We start from the raw sequence: 17,477 nt of genomic DNA on the forward strand, positions 1-17,477 counted from the left end.
TTAACACATTAAACAACGCGTAAAGCAATATTAAAACACTTGTTTACATTACACTGTCTACATTATGCTAACGCAACAATTACCCTTCCAGTGACAACAACACTACTCTCTACTCTCCACTCTCTTGGCTCTTTCACTTTCAGTGACTTTCTGGAATAAGATGAAGGGAAGACAAGTTATTATTACATTATTATTATTATTATTATTACATGTCATTTAGCAGACGCTCTTTTCCAAAGCGACTTACAATAAGTGCATCTCAACATTTGGGTACAAACAAGAGCTAGTTAGAGGTCGCGAGTTAGGCAAATGCCTCCGCGATCCTCTCAGTGAGGGGGCAGCAAGCCGGTTTGCCGATGCAGAGCGGAGTGGGCGGGCTGGGGTGTATGTTTTGATCATGTCCTGGATGTAGGCTGGACCAGATCCGTTTGTAGCATAGAACACAAGCACTAGAGTCTTGAAGCGGATGCTTCACAAGTTGAGGTTGTGAGGATACTGCAGGTCTGGAGTAACGTCCACTCCAGTTCCAAGCTCAGAAACTTATTCTTAAAACGGCCTTATAAGAATCACATATATTGAGTTTGTCAAAGTTTTGAGATATCAGCAGTGGATTTAGAGTGTGCGGTGAACTCTGTACGATTAAATCCAGCATACTGTATATCCTGTATATCCTATCCCCATCTTAGGCTGCCATGATGGTGGTTCAAAGAAACCAAGCCACGTGATGCCCGGAGTGCTATAGTGACACCTCAATGGCTAAGAGTTTAGAGGTCACTTATATTTAGAGTTATTATATTGTACTAGTCCAATGGTGAATACTGGCATTGAAATAGTGTATGTTCTGAAAGTGGCTCTATTCTATTTTATTCTTCTATTCTATACTACAATGAAGTGCTATTTTAAAATTATGTTATGCACAATGTCATTTTTTATTTATTATTATTTATTATTAGTGAGTTGTAAAGCAGCTACAATGTGTGTGTGTGTGTGTGTGATACAGGGACACGTGGTTAGAGGAGCAGTGAACTTTGCCATCCAGAGGAGATTCATGTGCTAATTGTGTTTAGATAGCATTAGGCCCAAGGGTCTGCAGGACAGGACTGTAATTACATATGAGCAAGATCCTGTTCTTTTCATAGTGCTCATTTATTATGACTTGTTTATAAGCTGGAAATATGATCTGAAATGGGGCCATGAAGTGCAGAGCCCCAACACAAGTGTGGTATTGATGAATAAGGCAACTGCAACCTGGACTAATCACTGAAGCCCGCTGTAGGGTTTGTTATTATACACAAAAAGTGGAAAACAGTGACCTACTTTTTCATCTATTGAGTCTTTTAGCCGCCATAGATTAAGAACTCAAAAATATCTACAAGTCTATAACAGTCAGGAAAGCATAAGCAGCTGATGATGATCCAAAAGTCCACTATATCAACTTAGTGGACTTTGTGGGTAGATTATTTAGTCACCTGCTCACTCTTATCTAATAACCACCAACGTCTGAAGAAGAGACAGCCATGTAAACAGCATTTTCTGATCCACTTAAAGGGATAGTTTGTGTTTTTTTTTAAGTGTGGCTTTATGAGGTACTAACACATGTGCTCATGTCCTGCACTGTGAACCAGTCTGAGACTTTATTAATATATTTAATATTAATTCTCAATCATGACATCAGGAAGTACATAAGAAATAACTTAACAAAAGCCTAAGCAACTCAAATCTATGCTAAATCTACAATACTGATGCATTCTCTTTTATAATATGTTTTTGGAGGTGGCAGAAGTGGCTCTATATTAGTGATATACAGTATATGTTGCATTTCACCAACACCTGTGTTGGCTGTAAAGTAAGTATTGACAGTTTTGTTTTAAAATGACTTTCCTAGACATCGACTCCGCCTGTTTCTAACGTCCAGTGACATCATCACCACCATGGTTGTGGTTGTTTGTTTATCTACAAGTAACAAATGTAGGTTACCTCGACAAAAGAAAACATTAACCAACTGTAGGGGGAACCCGAGAGTAAATCCTACATTGTGGTGCTTTAATTTACTTTAAGCTTGTTCCTTTACAGATTAATAACCCTTTAACAACTAAGCTTCAAAATGTCCATCTTGACATCTTTCTGGCCCTTTTAATTAATTTTAACCATTAAAAGGGCCAGAAAATATCCTGCCTACATTATGCTAACGTGACAATTACCCTTCCAGTGACAACAACACTATCTTTAGCCGGTAGACTCCACAGTTGAGTGTCTTGTAAACTTTCAGTGACTTTCTGGAATAAAATGAAGGGAAGACAATCAGGATGTTGAAGTTGTGTGGATACCGCAGGTCTGGAATAACGTCCACTCCAGCTGTTTCCAAGCTTAGAAACTCATTCTTAAAACAGCATTATAAGAATCACATATATTCAGTCTGTCAAAGTTTTGAGATATCAGCCAATCTCGGTGGATTTAGAGTGTGCAGTTAACTCTGACAGATTAAATCCAGCATAGATCCTGTTCATGTTAGGCTGCCATGATGGTGGTTCATAGATACCAAGTCATGTGACGTCCAGAGCGCTATAGTGATGCCTCAATGGCTTAAGAGTTTAGAGATCACTTATATTTAGAGTTATATAGTTATTATATTGTACAAGTCCAGTGGTGGCTGAAAGTGGCTCTATTCTATTTTATTCTTCTATTCTATACTACAATGAGGTGCTAAAGACGCTCATTTGCTGGCTTCCTGCAACAGCGAGAGGTGAATTACTGTAATAACCACACATTGGCGCTTGCACAAACGTGTTGTCTGCGATACGCTGTGTTAAATGTAGTAATACATATATTAATAATTCTTAATTGTAATTAACAAAATGTACAATTACCATTATGTGACTCTTGAAGTCTTTTATAGCCATGAACCATGATGTCAAAAAAAAAGTCCCAGGTGCCTTTACCCTGAGGCCCTGGAAGTCCCTTAGAACGGCCCTGGACAACGCACCGTAATGACAGCTGTTCACTGATATCACACACACACACACAGAGGCTCTGAGCACAGATACAGCACAGCTCTGTCACATACAGCTGCGTGGAGTGGACGCGACACGCTGTGTGAGTGGGAGCAGGCCAGACACACACACACACACACACACACACACACACACATACAGATAAAAAGATGAGGTTGACTCACGTAGTGTTTGGACGGACTGCGTCGCTTCTCCACGTCCACGACTTTCACGTCCAGCACAGTCCGAAACTGCATCTTGACTCTGCAGAGGCTCTGCATCCACGGCGATAGATCCACAGCAGACACACACACTCACGGCACACGGAACACTACATTCATCGGTGTGTCATTGAATCAGCTCAGCGGTCCAGGCTAAAGATACACAGAGAGAGAGAGAGAGGGGGGAGAGGGATAAGGAAAGAGAGCGGTTCAGTGAGGCTCTCTCTCTCCCTGACACCTCCCTCCTTCCTTCCCTCCTCCCTCTCACTCTGTCTCTCTCTCTTCCTCCAGTTCAACGGCGAGCGTCGATCTGATCACAAACTTGTCAATAGTCCGGCTTCTGGCGTCCGTTACTGCTCGCTGTCCGTGAGGAGAGCACGAACACAGACGCGGGTCCAGACAGTGACAGCGGCGGCCTGAGCTCCTCCAGGCAGGCGGTACCTTTAAAAAAGTGCAGCGAGTTCCTTTGTGTCTGCCGCGGTGACCACGCACACACATACAGGAGTCAAACACACACACACACACTGGCAGAGGCTTTGATGAGCACAGCTGCAGGTCAGTGTGAAGGAGCAGGTACTGCAGCCCAGCGCCAGCAAGCGGCTACTGTGTGTTCAGTAGCACCAGCAGTGGATTTAGGGGAAGGAGTGGGATGGGCTTCACTTACGTCCTCACACATACTCAGAATAATTAAGGTAAAAAAATGTCCTTACCATAACCATACAACACATCTTCACCTAAAAATTTAATCATTTACGTCATGGGGACTTGATTTTGTCACACACACACACACACACACACACACTTGCCTCTTTACAGTTAAGGACATTCACAGCCCCTTAACCCAAGCTTAACTATCTCAACTACATGCCTCAAAATCAAGTCTTAACCCTCAAAAAGCCCTTTAAAGTCGCAAGGACCATCTTAAATGTCTTCGACCAAAATGTGTTTCCTACCAGTCTAATAAACACACACACAAACACACACACACACACACCAGCTTTCTGGCCGGAGACACGAGCGACGGCAACTAGATACAGATGTTTCACAGACGACCAATCAGCGGCCTGCTCGACAAGAGCGAGCCAATTAGCGACCAAACACTGCCCCCGTGTGCACACAGCGAAAAAAAACATGTGCAGACTGCAGTTTCCTCCTCAGTCATTGTATTTATTGTAAATCAATTCAACACAATTAAAGGTTTATTTTGTTGTTTTTTAAAGAAAAACAAAGGAGGGGGTTGTTGCACTGGTTCACAAAATATTAACAATAAAAGCTATCCTCTCTTTAAATGCCACAATAATGATTGTCTCTTCAGTCGACAGAGAGAGTCCATGAAGTAAGACGCAGAGGGAAAGAAATACATCTGAGCCACTTTATTTAAACATGGGCCATTTTATTTCAGAGAAAGGGGGTGCATTTATACAAAAGTAAAATGACCCATTATATTTATATTAATCAAGACATTTTTATATTCAACAATATTAGAATATTATACACTCCGGCACATGAGAGCTAGTGAAAGAAATGCAGGGTTGTCCTAGAGCTTTGGTGTGATCACCTTCAAACTTGGTGAGGTCACTGTGGACAAGTTGAGGATCTAAAGTTGCTGAACGTTTTTTAAAATGTCGCATGGCGTACGAGCTGGGGACACCAATGTTGGCGATAATTCTGATTTTTCACAACAGACAATGAAACTCTTGCGATGGAAGGTCCGATCCCAACCAAACATGCTATGATTGATGATGGGTCGTTGCTGAAGACGACTATGTTGCTGGAAACGGTACATTTTGAAAACAGCGCCTCCTGGTGGAAGCAGAAAACACAAAAAAAAACGGTTACAACTTTGCGAATCCTGGTCCAATCTGAACCAGCACTGAATATTATATACCATTACCTGTGATAGATATAATAAAGCTTTTTGTTCAACTGTTCTTTACATTTAAGTCTCATCATATAGCATTGAATTCAAATGTAAGTCCCCTCCCGAATATTAAGTTGACAAACTAGTATTCGATGAGACCTCTCTTTGAAGCCTATGTCCAAGGTAGCATAAATTTAGAGAATTAAAGGAAAAAGTGGCAAAAAGCATGCTATACGAAAGTATGAATGAGTCGACTTGAGAATTTGGGATTAGCGTTGTTTGTGTGTTGTGATCACATTGAATTTGTTTTATGTTAATGCACTTTAGTCTGCTGGACAGCTGAGCTCTGAGTGTGTGCGTGTTAAGTGGTTTGAGTTTTGTATGTGTAATCAGTATTATTAGAATTTAATAAAGAGGATATATGTTACTATTTCAGTGTTAAAATACATATATGAGCCTGTATGGGGACGTTATATAATTAAAAAGAATGAGCTCCTTTTTGACGACACAAGAACTTCAAAAGGGAGACTTAATTGATAAATGATAAAATACATGAGCCCCAAATAAACAGGACATTTTCACCTATATATTATAATAAAATCAATGAGCTTTTGAGTATACTCAAAAGACATTTGTTTGTACAAGCACGGATTAGTGTTAAATAAAGGCTCATAACGAAAGAAATAATTCTTTGTTGTGGGTGTTTTCTCAACCTTGAGTGCTATTTAAGGGAGGAAGTCAGTGGGGAGAACTCTGCTGACATTTTTCCTGCCAAGGTTGATTCTGTCGGGAATTGACGGGTGATAGGATAAGGGGGTAAGAAATTGATTCGATCACCATTGTGTAATAATACCCACAGTATCCCATGCCCCTCATAATGGGTCTGCTGGTAAATTTGGTCCGCAAATTATCTAGGAAATATGAATGTCAAATTGCCCATGGAGTGCCTTACTGAGCCCCGAAGGATTAAGAGCTTGAGTACCCTTTGAAGAGGGTGAAGACTGAAGAGAGTAGAGACGAGTCGTCAACTTTTCACATCCCTTTCCCTAATTTTCGTACATATTGCTAATAAATATTACATAGATAGGCTTCACATACATCTATGGAGCGTTTTGTATTAGTTTCAATTCTTACACTGTTTATGAATTTCCACTAGCATGTGCATAAATATCTTAAGATGTTACTGTGGCTACTTGTGCAGTAGGGAAGTCTTAGGGATGGGTCCAAGGAATTGAAAAAATTGACTGGTGAATTGATAAGAAAAAAACTAAAACAAAATCAGCCCCCTTCTCCACAAAAGCATCATCACACAACCAAAATGTCAGTCATCTCTTCTTCCTGTCGAATTCATGCTGCACTGGATGCTTAGACTGGAAGAACTGTCTCCTCGCCATCTTGGGTCACCAGTGTTTGCAGCTTGCTACAAGCCACTGACTTCTTTGTCTACCGCTCGGTTGTCCGAAGTCTGATCTTTACTTTGAAACCTGAGGCTGAGACAGTCAGAAATATTAGCATTGCATGTGTGGCTGCTCATATTGCTGCTGGTGTTAATGGTACTGCAACACTGTTCAAATAACTATTTGAATAGCACTTTTCAAAACGACTCTACAAAGTGCTTTCCATAGTAGAAAAATAAAATGGTAAAGACAGAATTAAAAGATCAAATGAAAAGCCAGATGAAATAAAATAGTAAAAATGCATCTAAAGACTAATCCAGTTAAAAGAAGGCATTTTAAAGAAAATAAATATTTTTATGCATTAGCCATATTTAGTGTTAGTGGCTAGAAGTAAGTTGTGAGATGGGGGCAAGTAGCAGCATCACCATCCACTGATGCATTCCCTGCTTTAGAGTCCAATTTATTATATTCCCTTTAAAACCTTGTACAAATCCATATAGGGTTTGAGTTTTCTGGTTAAGATCAACAGAACACTTGGAGCAGTGTCAAAAGATTCCAAGTCTACAGTAACAGATCAGTGCAATTCATTTTAAAAGAACATATCTTTAAGTTGAAAGCACTAACTTTTCAAAATAACACTCATTACAGAATCACTGAAAAAATACAAGTCAACCATAAAGTTAAGAACAAAAGTTTTACTTGAAATAAAGAAGGCAATAAATACAAGTTTTCAATGTCAAACATTACAGGCTTAAAGTAGCAGTGTCTGTATTTTAGTGTGGTGATGCATCACATGTAAAGTGTTTAGTCATGTGTGGTTGTGGGTCAGTCAGGACAGGGGGGGGATAAAGTCCATTTAAAAAAAAAAAAAAAAAAATCTTGATGACCATGTCCTGTTGGGCAGAGTGACGTAGCAGCCATTGAGGCATGTGTACAGTTTGGCAAGGTCCAACATCTAACAAAAAAAAAAAAAAAAAAAGAATCAGCACAGTAAATAAGTAAATTAAACATTGAGTACCATCTGAAAGAACGTACCTGAAGACATCCCGTGGAAAAGAGGCGGAAAAGGTCGGTTCATCTTGGGCAAAGTCCTCATCGTAGAAGGGTTGGTTCATCTTGGGCTAGGTCATCACTGCAGCCATCCAGAAGGGGACTTCTCCAGGTCGTGGTGTCCAACATGGAGTCCCCTGATCCAGGAATGTGCAGCAGCCTTCATCTCTTCAAAATGAGGAAGAATTTGATAAGTCACAAGAAAAAAAAGAAAAAAAACGAAGTAAACAAATGACAAATCTTCAGGTAGCTCACCTGGTCAAGTGTGACAGGTCCTCACATCCAGTCAGAGCTCACAGATGGATGCCCTCCCTAACCTACACCTGCCTTGCCTGTCCTACACTGACAGTTACAAGCAATCTTTGCCAGTCATTTGGGATGATACCAACCCTAATGTCTTGGTTGGGTGCATGAAAAACTGCAAATCTCCCAGTTGCCCAGACAAACGTTCCTTCTGATTCTGTAGCCTCACCACAAAAAGGTCCTCTGCTGAAACCCTCATTTAGCTAAGCATGAAATCAATTCCACTGTCCTGTCCTCAAGTCTCATTTTCTTTCCCTGCAGCCTTTCAACAGCCATTGCTGTTGTAACATCTGCAAGAGGCAGCAGTTTCACAATTCAGAGCTTCTCGTGTGTTTAGCAAGACGTGGCACCAGAGTATTGACAAAGCAGACACCTGAAAATGCTTGACCCTAATTTAAACAAATGCTTCACCAGCTACAAGTGATGTGATGTGATTTACACTACAAAGCTGTCCATTCCAATCGTTTGTTTCGGAGGAAGATACATGCATATCATGACAGGCTGAGTCACAAAATCAGATGGATCCTTGTCTGATTTTGGAAACTGCACAGCCATGGTATGCCACTCAGTCAGGATCCGTGGCCAGATTTCCTCACACACAGAGAAGAAGGGGAAGGATGAAATGCCTTACCATGTTACGAGTCGACTCAATTTACCTTGTTCTCTGTTGTGTGAAGAAGACCCAGCTCATAAAATCTTGACTGATTTAAAAATTGAGCAATTAAATAACTCAAACATGGATGCTGTTGGGTCATGCAGAGAGCTTGTGATCTTTTGCATGGTTTCCCAAACATTTAGAGGTCAGGTTACTGACCCCAACAATGTCAAATTCAATGATTTTTTTTTGTCCTAAACTGATGAACCATTTGAGTAAATTAGATCAAGCATTTAAAAGGTGTTTACATTGTTAGTAGTCTAATGACACTTCTTACCCAACACATGAAGATGCAGTGAATCAGGATACGGCTACCTTTAGCAGATGCAACAGCAGCAGTGGGTGGTGGAAGGCTGCAGGGAGAAAAAAATTGATATGGAGACAAGTTGTAGGAATTATTTAATGCATAACTCAACAAGAGTTAAAGCAGAGAGAAACTTTAGGGCAAGTCTACAAAAATCAGAGGAGGAACTTCGCCAACACATCTAAGAGCTAGCAGTTTCTCATGCAACCAATCAAGACATTGGGATTAAGCATCTTCCTAGTGACTCTACAAGCTGCCTAAATTGTGAAATTTAAAAGAAAGTCATGGGTAATAACAGACTACAGATACTTGTTGGCTGAAATAGCTAGTGTATGGTGAGGTGTCAACCCTATGCTCTATCAAAAAATCCCACTTTGGGCAAGCCATAAAGTCCTATCATTTTAACCAGCTGCCAGCTTCACAAATAATAGGCAGAAGACCACTTGTGTTTACACGTTTACATGATCACTGTTAACCACAAAGCTCCAGACACCAAGTCAATTCAGGAAACAAATCAAATAACAAAAAATAAATTAAAAAGCTGCAGCTGCTCACTCCTGCTACAAGAGGGTACTTGCACAAGAGTCTTTAACACAAAGCCAAATTCTGTCCAATTTCAGCCCACAGAATAAAGGTTTTATTTCAAGTCGTTTTATTAAAGATAAATTCCAACATTTGGCGCAACTTTCACTTAAATAATCTGAGTTGTCTCTCTGCCAGGTTTGTGTCCTCCTAAAGAAAAGAAACGCGCTCTAATCCTGCAACCTATAATCTAATTTATGAAATAAACTATGCAGGATAGCCCTGCATCCCTAAGACGAGTAACGCATAGTTTTGCAGGGGAAGATAAAAATCCCCTGCTGGGAGGCCTCCCAACATGACGCGCAAAATGACTATGAACACAAAAAGGTTCAACTCCTTTAGAGGGAAATAAACTTGGCAGAGTGAGACAAGTCAGCATTAATATTGAATACGATTTCAGTTAGCGACTACAAAGGCTGATGGCAGTGTGTAAAGTTTAAGACTTAAATGGATATCAAAAGCGTGCCAACAAATGCCAGATTTAAAGTATATCATAACATTATCCATGGGCTGAATAACACCTACAATCTAATGTGACTACACTTGCATGTAAATAAAAAGTTTAGCTTCATAATCAAATCAGGAACCAGTTATCTTATCAAAGCAATTACCTGCTGAGAATAAAGGAAGACCTGGTCTAGCTCATCATGATCAATAACTACATTTTTACAGCACTAAGAAAGAACTTTAGACAAGCTACAGTAAACTTTGATGCATTTACTACATGATTCATCAGCTTCCACGTTTGTCAACAGTCCAAGTTGCAACTATGATAACTGAGATTCAAGAGCAAAATTAAATTTTTTTCATTAAAGCCATTTCAAAATAATGTACCAGAATTTCCTGCAGACTCCTCAAGACTAATCAACTTTAAAATCATCCATTTAAGTTGAGACTAAAAAAAGTGACTAAATCCGACACACAGGACAGAGACCAGACAAACAAGACAGACACTTGGTCCAGAGGTCAGAGACACAGACAGACAGACACACACACACAGAGACACACACACACACACACACAGAAATTTAGGAGGAAAAACAGATCAGAAATTATAGACTGGCAAAAACACCAAGACCAAGTACAGTCATGACACAGTGGCCATGAAGAATCAAGATTCAGGTCAGAGCAGGTATAGTAATGGCACAGCGGCCAAGCAAGAAAGAAAAACTGCACTTAACATTTAAAATTTTACCTAAACCTAACTAAAACGCAATCTAATTAAGATGGACATGCAGGGATGTCGGTGCTCCTCTTGAATGATGCTAGAAAAAAAGTACAGGTTAGTTCACTTACTGTGCATGGACGCGGAAGGCACCCATGTTTGCCTATGTAAAATGACTATACGCGCAAGGCCAGACGTACAATAACACAAGTAGGACATGAAGGCGCGGGCACAGTTAGCGATCATTGCCTACTTGCATTAAGGGACATATGGCAATACAAAGGCAATGGGACAACTGTCATCCAAAGCCAGGTACTATGTAGATCACCAGGATCTACTTTAACGTTTTAGGGCTAACGGTAGATTAATGGCCACGATAGAAAAGAGGAAAAAAAAAGGCACGGCGGCCAAGAAGACTAAGCCTTGTGACAGCGTACAAGGCACAACATTAATTTTATTCCTACCATCTAGCTTTAACTGTACACCAACATCTATTTAAACCTCATTTAAGATCTGGTCCTCCAACATCACTTTATTTTATTGCTAATGAAAACAGTTCAAGTTGATTTTTTTTTTTCCTTTTAGAAGTGAGGAAAGGCAAGAGAGCCACGACAGATTGACACGGCGGCCGGAAGAGCGATGGCCCGCGGCCTGCGTGTCACTCACCTAAACAGTTGGAAAGAAAAAGTGTTTAAGGGCACAGTGGCAAGGCAAGAAAACGCCTCCATATAGATGCGTGTTCTTACCTTTGCATGTAAATTGTCAGTGTGATCCGGTAGTTAGCTGTGGGCAGCCAGACTAGCAAGTCAGTTGCTGACACCTAAGTACCTTCACTTTCAAAAAACACAACACACAAGTTTTCTTTTGTTTATTCCCCTACTCTACAAACCCTACCAAACATGGAGGCCAAGACAGTAGCCCCCAGAGAAGAAATAAAAAAAATATGGACTCACCCTTTGTAGACAGACCTAAAAAGGAAATGTTAGTGCATTATAACTTATCAAGCATCTAAGCCCTTCAAGACACCATATCTACTTTAATGTGAACTGCTGAACATAATCATTTTCTCAGACCATCTTAACTATTCAATCCAGGCATATGTCACACACAACCAATTCATTCAGAGAGAGAATTTCAAACACTCCATCAGTCACCTCATTCTTTCAAATCACTCGCTCAGCAGTTCCACAAAAAATATAACCAACAAGGACCAGATTTCAGACCACCCAATAAAGTGGACAGGAACATACAAAACCAACCTGTGGCAAATGCTCCATGTACAACCCTCAGCTATTTGACAGATGGAAAGCAGGAGAATAGAAAGAACGTGGCCATGTTGGACAATGCAGAGAGATGTAGGCACAGCGGCCAAGAAAGAGTGGGGACACGGCGGCCACCCAGAATTAAAGCATGACACCTACTATTTGAATATCTTCATGAAGATCAATCTGGGGGGGAAAAAAAAACAAACAAAAAAGTTTGAATGAGTATAGAATGAGTCCAGTCTCTAGCCGTGACAATGTTCAAGCTGATACCGTTACAGATGCAAAATAACTAGTTAAGGTGTTCTACAATGTGTTTGTATGAGGTTGTATGGTTCATCCAGCCTGAGCTATAAAGACTCACTTTCAGTTAAAACATTGCTGCCAGCACAAATACTATTCTAACAGTGAAACAAAGAAATTAACATAATCACAAGTGATGTAGAAAAAAGATGATTAAGATTTAAGGAATGCCTTTTAAGTTCAAGTATAGAAATGTCAGTACATACAGCCACACTCTTTAAAAACACAAAAAACGTTTATTATACATGTGCGATTAAATTAATATGATATACTGCCATCAGTTAAATACATTATGATAATTAGCTATTACATTTTCAATTATGTAGTAAATTATCTCTAAAAATATCACTCACCTTTTTTTGACAACCTCAGGCTTTTGTATATGGCGGGTCCGACCAGGTCTCCGTGAGCAGGAAGCAGGTTGTTCCTTTAAAAAAGAAAAAAAAAGTTTGTATTTTAATGACTACAATAAAAGTTTAGAATTATAAAAGACATGTTTAACCCTGAATCTGTTTTTCAACATTTAACAAACAAGTATTTCCAGTGAAAAACTCAATAGTAATGACCATGAGTGGAACAGTGAGTTAACATAGCACAGTAGGGCTGTAAAGTCCCGGTCGACTGGTCGTTTAATCAGTCGATACGTTCTGGTTCGACCCAAATTCTGATAAGTCGACTTTATGCCGTGTTAATTTCATACAGTCTATGGTTAATTTGATTTCATCTGGAGGAATGTACCAAGTGCTAATGGGGGTGTTTGCAGAGCACCCCTGTTCCACAGATCACAGCGTGTCTGCAGAGAACACCCCCCTTGTTTTCAGTATTTTGGATTAGTCCAACACACAGGAGGCAGTAAGACTACGGAACGTGCGGTGGTTTTATTTAATGTTGTGCTACAGTCGGTCATCCTCTAAGATCCATGTCAAAGACATTGGTAGTGTGGCAGCATTTTCCAAAAATAGATGAAAATAAAAAAATTCGGTAACACTTTAGATTAGGGAACACATTCACTATTAACTAGGTGCTCACTAACATGCATAAACAGCACACTAGCCCTTTCATTAGTAATTATTAAGCACGTATTAACACCTTATTCTACATAACCTTATTCTACCTCTACTACGACATGAATTAAGATTCTTCCTGATTAAGGTGTTAATATGTGCTTAATAATTACTAATAAAGGTCTGGTATGCTACTTACACACATGGACAAAATTGTTGGTACCCTTCGGTTAATGAAAGAAAAACTCACAATGGTCCGGAAATAACTTGAATCTGACAAAAGTAATAAATAAAAATTCTATGAAGTTTAACCAATGAAAGTCAGACACTGCTTTTCAAACATGCTTCAACAGAATTATTTAAAAAAAAAATAAACTTATGACACAGTATATACATTAGTAAGCACCAAGTTAATAGTGAATATGTGTTCCCTAATCTAAAGCGTTACCTGCTTGCCCGCAAAACGGCAGCAATCTATTTGTGTCTCAGCCGTGAAGCTGAGCTCCTATGTTCAGTGTCGCTCTGTGCAAGGACATGCACAGAGACAAATCATCTAAATATTCCTCAACAGTTGCTATCGCGCTGATATCAACATAGTATAGTATATTTTCAAAAATCATGCGCAGATGCACGATATGCAAAACTCTTTCAGAGCTATCGCCCACCCCCCCTCGACTAGGCGATTTTGAGTCGAAATTTCAGGGCTTCAGTCGACCATGAATTTCTTTGGTTGATTACAGCCCTATAGCACAGCAGCCATTTTAACTTGTTTCTAGTCTTGTTTTGTCTATTTTGATCATTTATGATGGTTTAAGTGTTTGAGTTTCCGATTTTTTTTATTTTGTTAAATGTGAATATTCCCTCTATTTAAGCAATCATTTAAGAATATAACTGAATTTAGAAACAGTGAACAGTTAATGAAAATAGAAATTAGTTGCAGCCCCATTTAAACCAAGGATTTAACTGCTGTAACCAAACAAAACGGCTGCCAATTCAGATAACTGGCTCACAATGAGGCACAGCTTGAATATTGAGACGACGCTGAAGTTAGCCTCCGATTCGCCAGCTTCCGACTCGGCACAAGGGGTAGGGGAAGATTAAGGCACCCTTGGAAAGATGAATGTCTATTAAACGTAGACCATCTATGTAGTAGAAATGTGAATAATATTTGAAGCAAGTGCCTTCTTGGCTAAGAAAAGCAGAAAAAATTTAATGTTGGCTCATGTAGATGAACGACAAATCACACAATGCACTGCGCTCACTTTTTCCCCTCGCCGTCTCAGGCTTTGAAGCAGACAGCGCTAGTTGTGTAAACACACAAACCCCCGTGAGGGATTAGTCGACAAATACCTTACAGAGCTGTAAAATACTCAGGTTGTTTTTCTATGGTGCTACATTGTACTGGGACGTGCAGTAAAAAACAAGTAAAGGACAAGCAGTAAGTTCCCATCATTTGCCAGTCAGTGGCAGAGTGATGCAAGCCTGATGCCTGAAGGCTAAGCTAAGCTTGTTGAGTTTTGGAGAAGACACTGACATGGAAAAGCTTGAAACTCCGAGGATTCACGGTCTCCATTTCAACACAAAGACATCACTGGGAAGTAAGACTGACGCTAATACTCCACTCTATTTCTGCTCACATTGTTTACGATGTGATATAGTTGTTGGCAGTAAAGCGACAACGTTGTCAAAGTAACATTTGATAGACAATTATACATACAAAATGTATAAGTAAACTGATTGCGAAGTAAAGCCACCTTGCTTTCGCTTAACAATGCAAATGTTTAATGTTATTCATATTTGTTCAGAAGTCAATGTTTTCACACCACGATCATTTTCAGTGTGAACTAACATCTGTTATTCGTAGCCTATATAGACAAAATTATGTTCACAGCTAACTCATATTTTGCTGAAAGGTTTACATTTCCTGGAAAAAAGTCAAATCTTCATTCACATTTCATCTGTAATTGTATTCTTTGTCCTTTAGGAGCATGGTTGAATCAAGTCTGGTGTGAAAATCTTCCACAATCCTCCAGCTGTGCCACATCAAATACTTTGTTGCATAATTTATTTGCATATTGTTAAACATTCTTTTAGATTTGGCTAGTTGTTTATTTTATACTAAAACCTTTTCCTTTGTGAATAGTGCTATATTTTGTTTTCTTACCCTGCATTCATGTGTACACCACAGTTCAACAGTAAAGACTCGTGGAAGGAGGCAGAATAGTTACTGATCTTGTCATATTACTTACTTTATTTATTTATTTATTTTTTTTAAATACTGCTATTCCAGCAATACAAAGCCACATGTAAATAGGTGGACTATCCCTTTAAGGGGACATTTACTGTTTGTCCACTGATTATCTTTTTTTGGGACACTTCTTGATGTGAAAACATTTTGGGTATGACATTAACTTTGCCCGACACCCACTATTGTATTTGTGAAACTTTAATTTTATTTGTGAAAATGCTAAATGGGAGATTTCACCGTTTTTGTTTCATACCAAGACCTCATTAGACCAGGTACACGTCAAAAACCACTGTACCTATACTCCCCAAATCAGGACTAGATCATCTTACAGACCCTGAATACTTATAAAAACACAGTCTGTGATTTGTGAAACCTTTATTGCATTTGTGAAAATGCAATAAATGCACCTTTCACTGGTTTTCAGCATATAGACCACTTTGGACCAGGTCCACAGGTGAGGCTAATTTTGAGCAAATAATTAAGCTAAGATTAAGCCAAAATTGAGCTATCATATCATATCATAATTATGGCATATTATATAAATTAAGATTAAAATGAAGCACAGCTCAAGCAAAAGCTGAAATTGAGCAAATAACTAAGGCAGAACTAAAAATTAAAGCAGAATTGAGCAGACAATGAGCAGGGCTAAATTTGAGTATATAATTCAACAAACAGAGTCACCATTAAGATAACTTGACAAAAGTTACTCACCATTCTGGACGGGCCACCAATCTGGACCAGGTCGAACACGCCATCCTGGAGCGCCATGCTGCGTTTTTATACAGGAGCTGATGCACGCGACCACCTTTTCGGCGTCTGACGTCACGCTGCGGTAGTTTTCTTTTTTCCTCTTCTTTTTTTAAAGTTCCCTCGTTCTTTTTTGAGGTTTTAGGGCGGTTGGTGCATTACCGCCACAAGTTCCCTCCTCCCGGAACAGTTTCAGTAGTTAAGCAGCAACACTTTTTTCGCGTCTTCTTTTTTTTTGTTCCACGGCTCGTGCAGCTTCTCTTCAAAGTAACATCACTGAACTGTTGGCCTGGAAGAAGATTAAATAAGAAGAGGAGGAGGAAGCAATCTGCGGTCATCAGCTGATTGAAAACACCTGCGTGAAGACAAGCAGGTGTGTGGTGTCACCAATCAATCAGTCGCCTCTGCGTGCTTCTTCTCCTTTTCTGAGGTTTTATGGCGGTTGGCAAACAACGATTTGGTGCAATACCGCCACCATCTGGTATGGAGTGTGGATCGAAATGTTGATCTAACTGAACTCTTACTAATAATAAAATAATAATACATATACACACACACACACGTATATATATATATATATATATATATATATATATATATATATATATATATACACATAGATATATATATACAAACTACAAAACACACAAAAAAAAACCTATATATATGCATACATATACATACACCTATTCATACACACACACACACATTCTATATCCTCCCAATCAACTTTGTGGTTTTAAGAAACTGAAGTAATATCTTGTAACACTCACTCCGGTCCTCTCGCAATACATCTACCAACTCCAATTCCTCATCAATGTCTCTCAAGTTTTTAATCATTACTTCTCTCTCCCTTTGGTATTTCTGACATTGTGTTATAACATGATGAATGGATTCCTCCTGCCCACAGTAATCACATCTGTCTGTATTGTGTTATTGATGAGAAATAATGTGTTGTTCAATCCTGTATGGCCAAATCTGATCCTCCATATTATATTTTCCTGCTTCTTTCCATGTGCCTAGCTGCTCCCTCTATTCTTTGGATACTGTAAAACCATCTTCCTTTAGTTTTTGTTTAATGATGCTGTTCATTTCTGTTTTGCTTAATTTTATTGCTAAATATATATGTATATATATATAAATATATATATATATATTATTATTATTATGTCCGGCTGCTGCTTTTGCCACCTTGTCTGCTATTTTGTTCCCTTTAACCCCAATGTGTGCTGGTATCCGTAAACATATTACTGTGAGTCCCATCATCTGAATTCTATATAATGTTTGTTGTATTTCTATTATGAGGTCTTGTCTGCTTTCAGAATGGCTGGACTGTAGGCTTGTGAGCACTGTTGGGTAGTAACGGGTTCTTCCGACAAGCGGCA

At 39.2% G+C, this 17,477-nt stretch overlaps 1 protein-coding gene and 2 long non-coding RNA genes across 4 annotated transcripts in view; all 3 read right to left on the bottom strand.

The window, feature by feature from the left end:
* Nucleotides 1–3,810, bottom strand: part of sh3pxd2aa (SH3 and PX domains 2Aa) — a 96,352-nt gene extending 92,542 nt beyond the window's left edge. The window contains exon 1 of one of the 2 annotated variants that reach the window (XM_058640277.1): nt 3,176–3,810. In XM_058640277.1, coding sequence (XP_058496260.1) covers nt 3,176–3,271 — 96 coding nt within the window. In that variant the 5' untranslated portion in view covers nt 3,272–3,810. The remainder of the gene's footprint in view (nt 1–3,175) is intronic. The other variant, XM_058640278.1, reaches the window with a different exon arrangement.
* A 3,049-nt stretch (nt 3,811–6,859) lies between these two features.
* Nucleotides 6,860–8,093, bottom strand: LOC131466535 (uncharacterized). The gene is made up of 3 exons (XR_009241433.1): nt 7,775–8,093; nt 7,505–7,687; nt 6,860–7,424 (listed from the first exon to the last, which is right to left on the bottom strand). It is a non-coding gene; the product is annotated as an uncharacterized LOC131466535 (long non-coding RNA).
* Nucleotides 8,094–10,352: 2,259 nt separating this feature from the next.
* Nucleotides 10,353–16,492, bottom strand: LOC131466536 (uncharacterized). Its single transcript, XR_009241434.1, has 3 exons — nt 16,057–16,492; nt 12,447–12,520; nt 10,353–11,976 (listed from the first exon to the last, which is right to left on the bottom strand). It is a non-coding gene; the product is annotated as an uncharacterized LOC131466536 (long non-coding RNA).
* Between the last annotated feature and the right edge of the window lie 985 nt (nt 16,493–17,477).

This window comes from Solea solea, chromosome 10, assembly GCF_958295425.1.
Source record: "Solea solea chromosome 10, fSolSol10.1, whole genome shotgun sequence".
Taxonomy (NCBI): Eukaryota; Metazoa; Chordata; class Actinopteri; order Pleuronectiformes; family Soleidae; genus Solea; species Solea solea.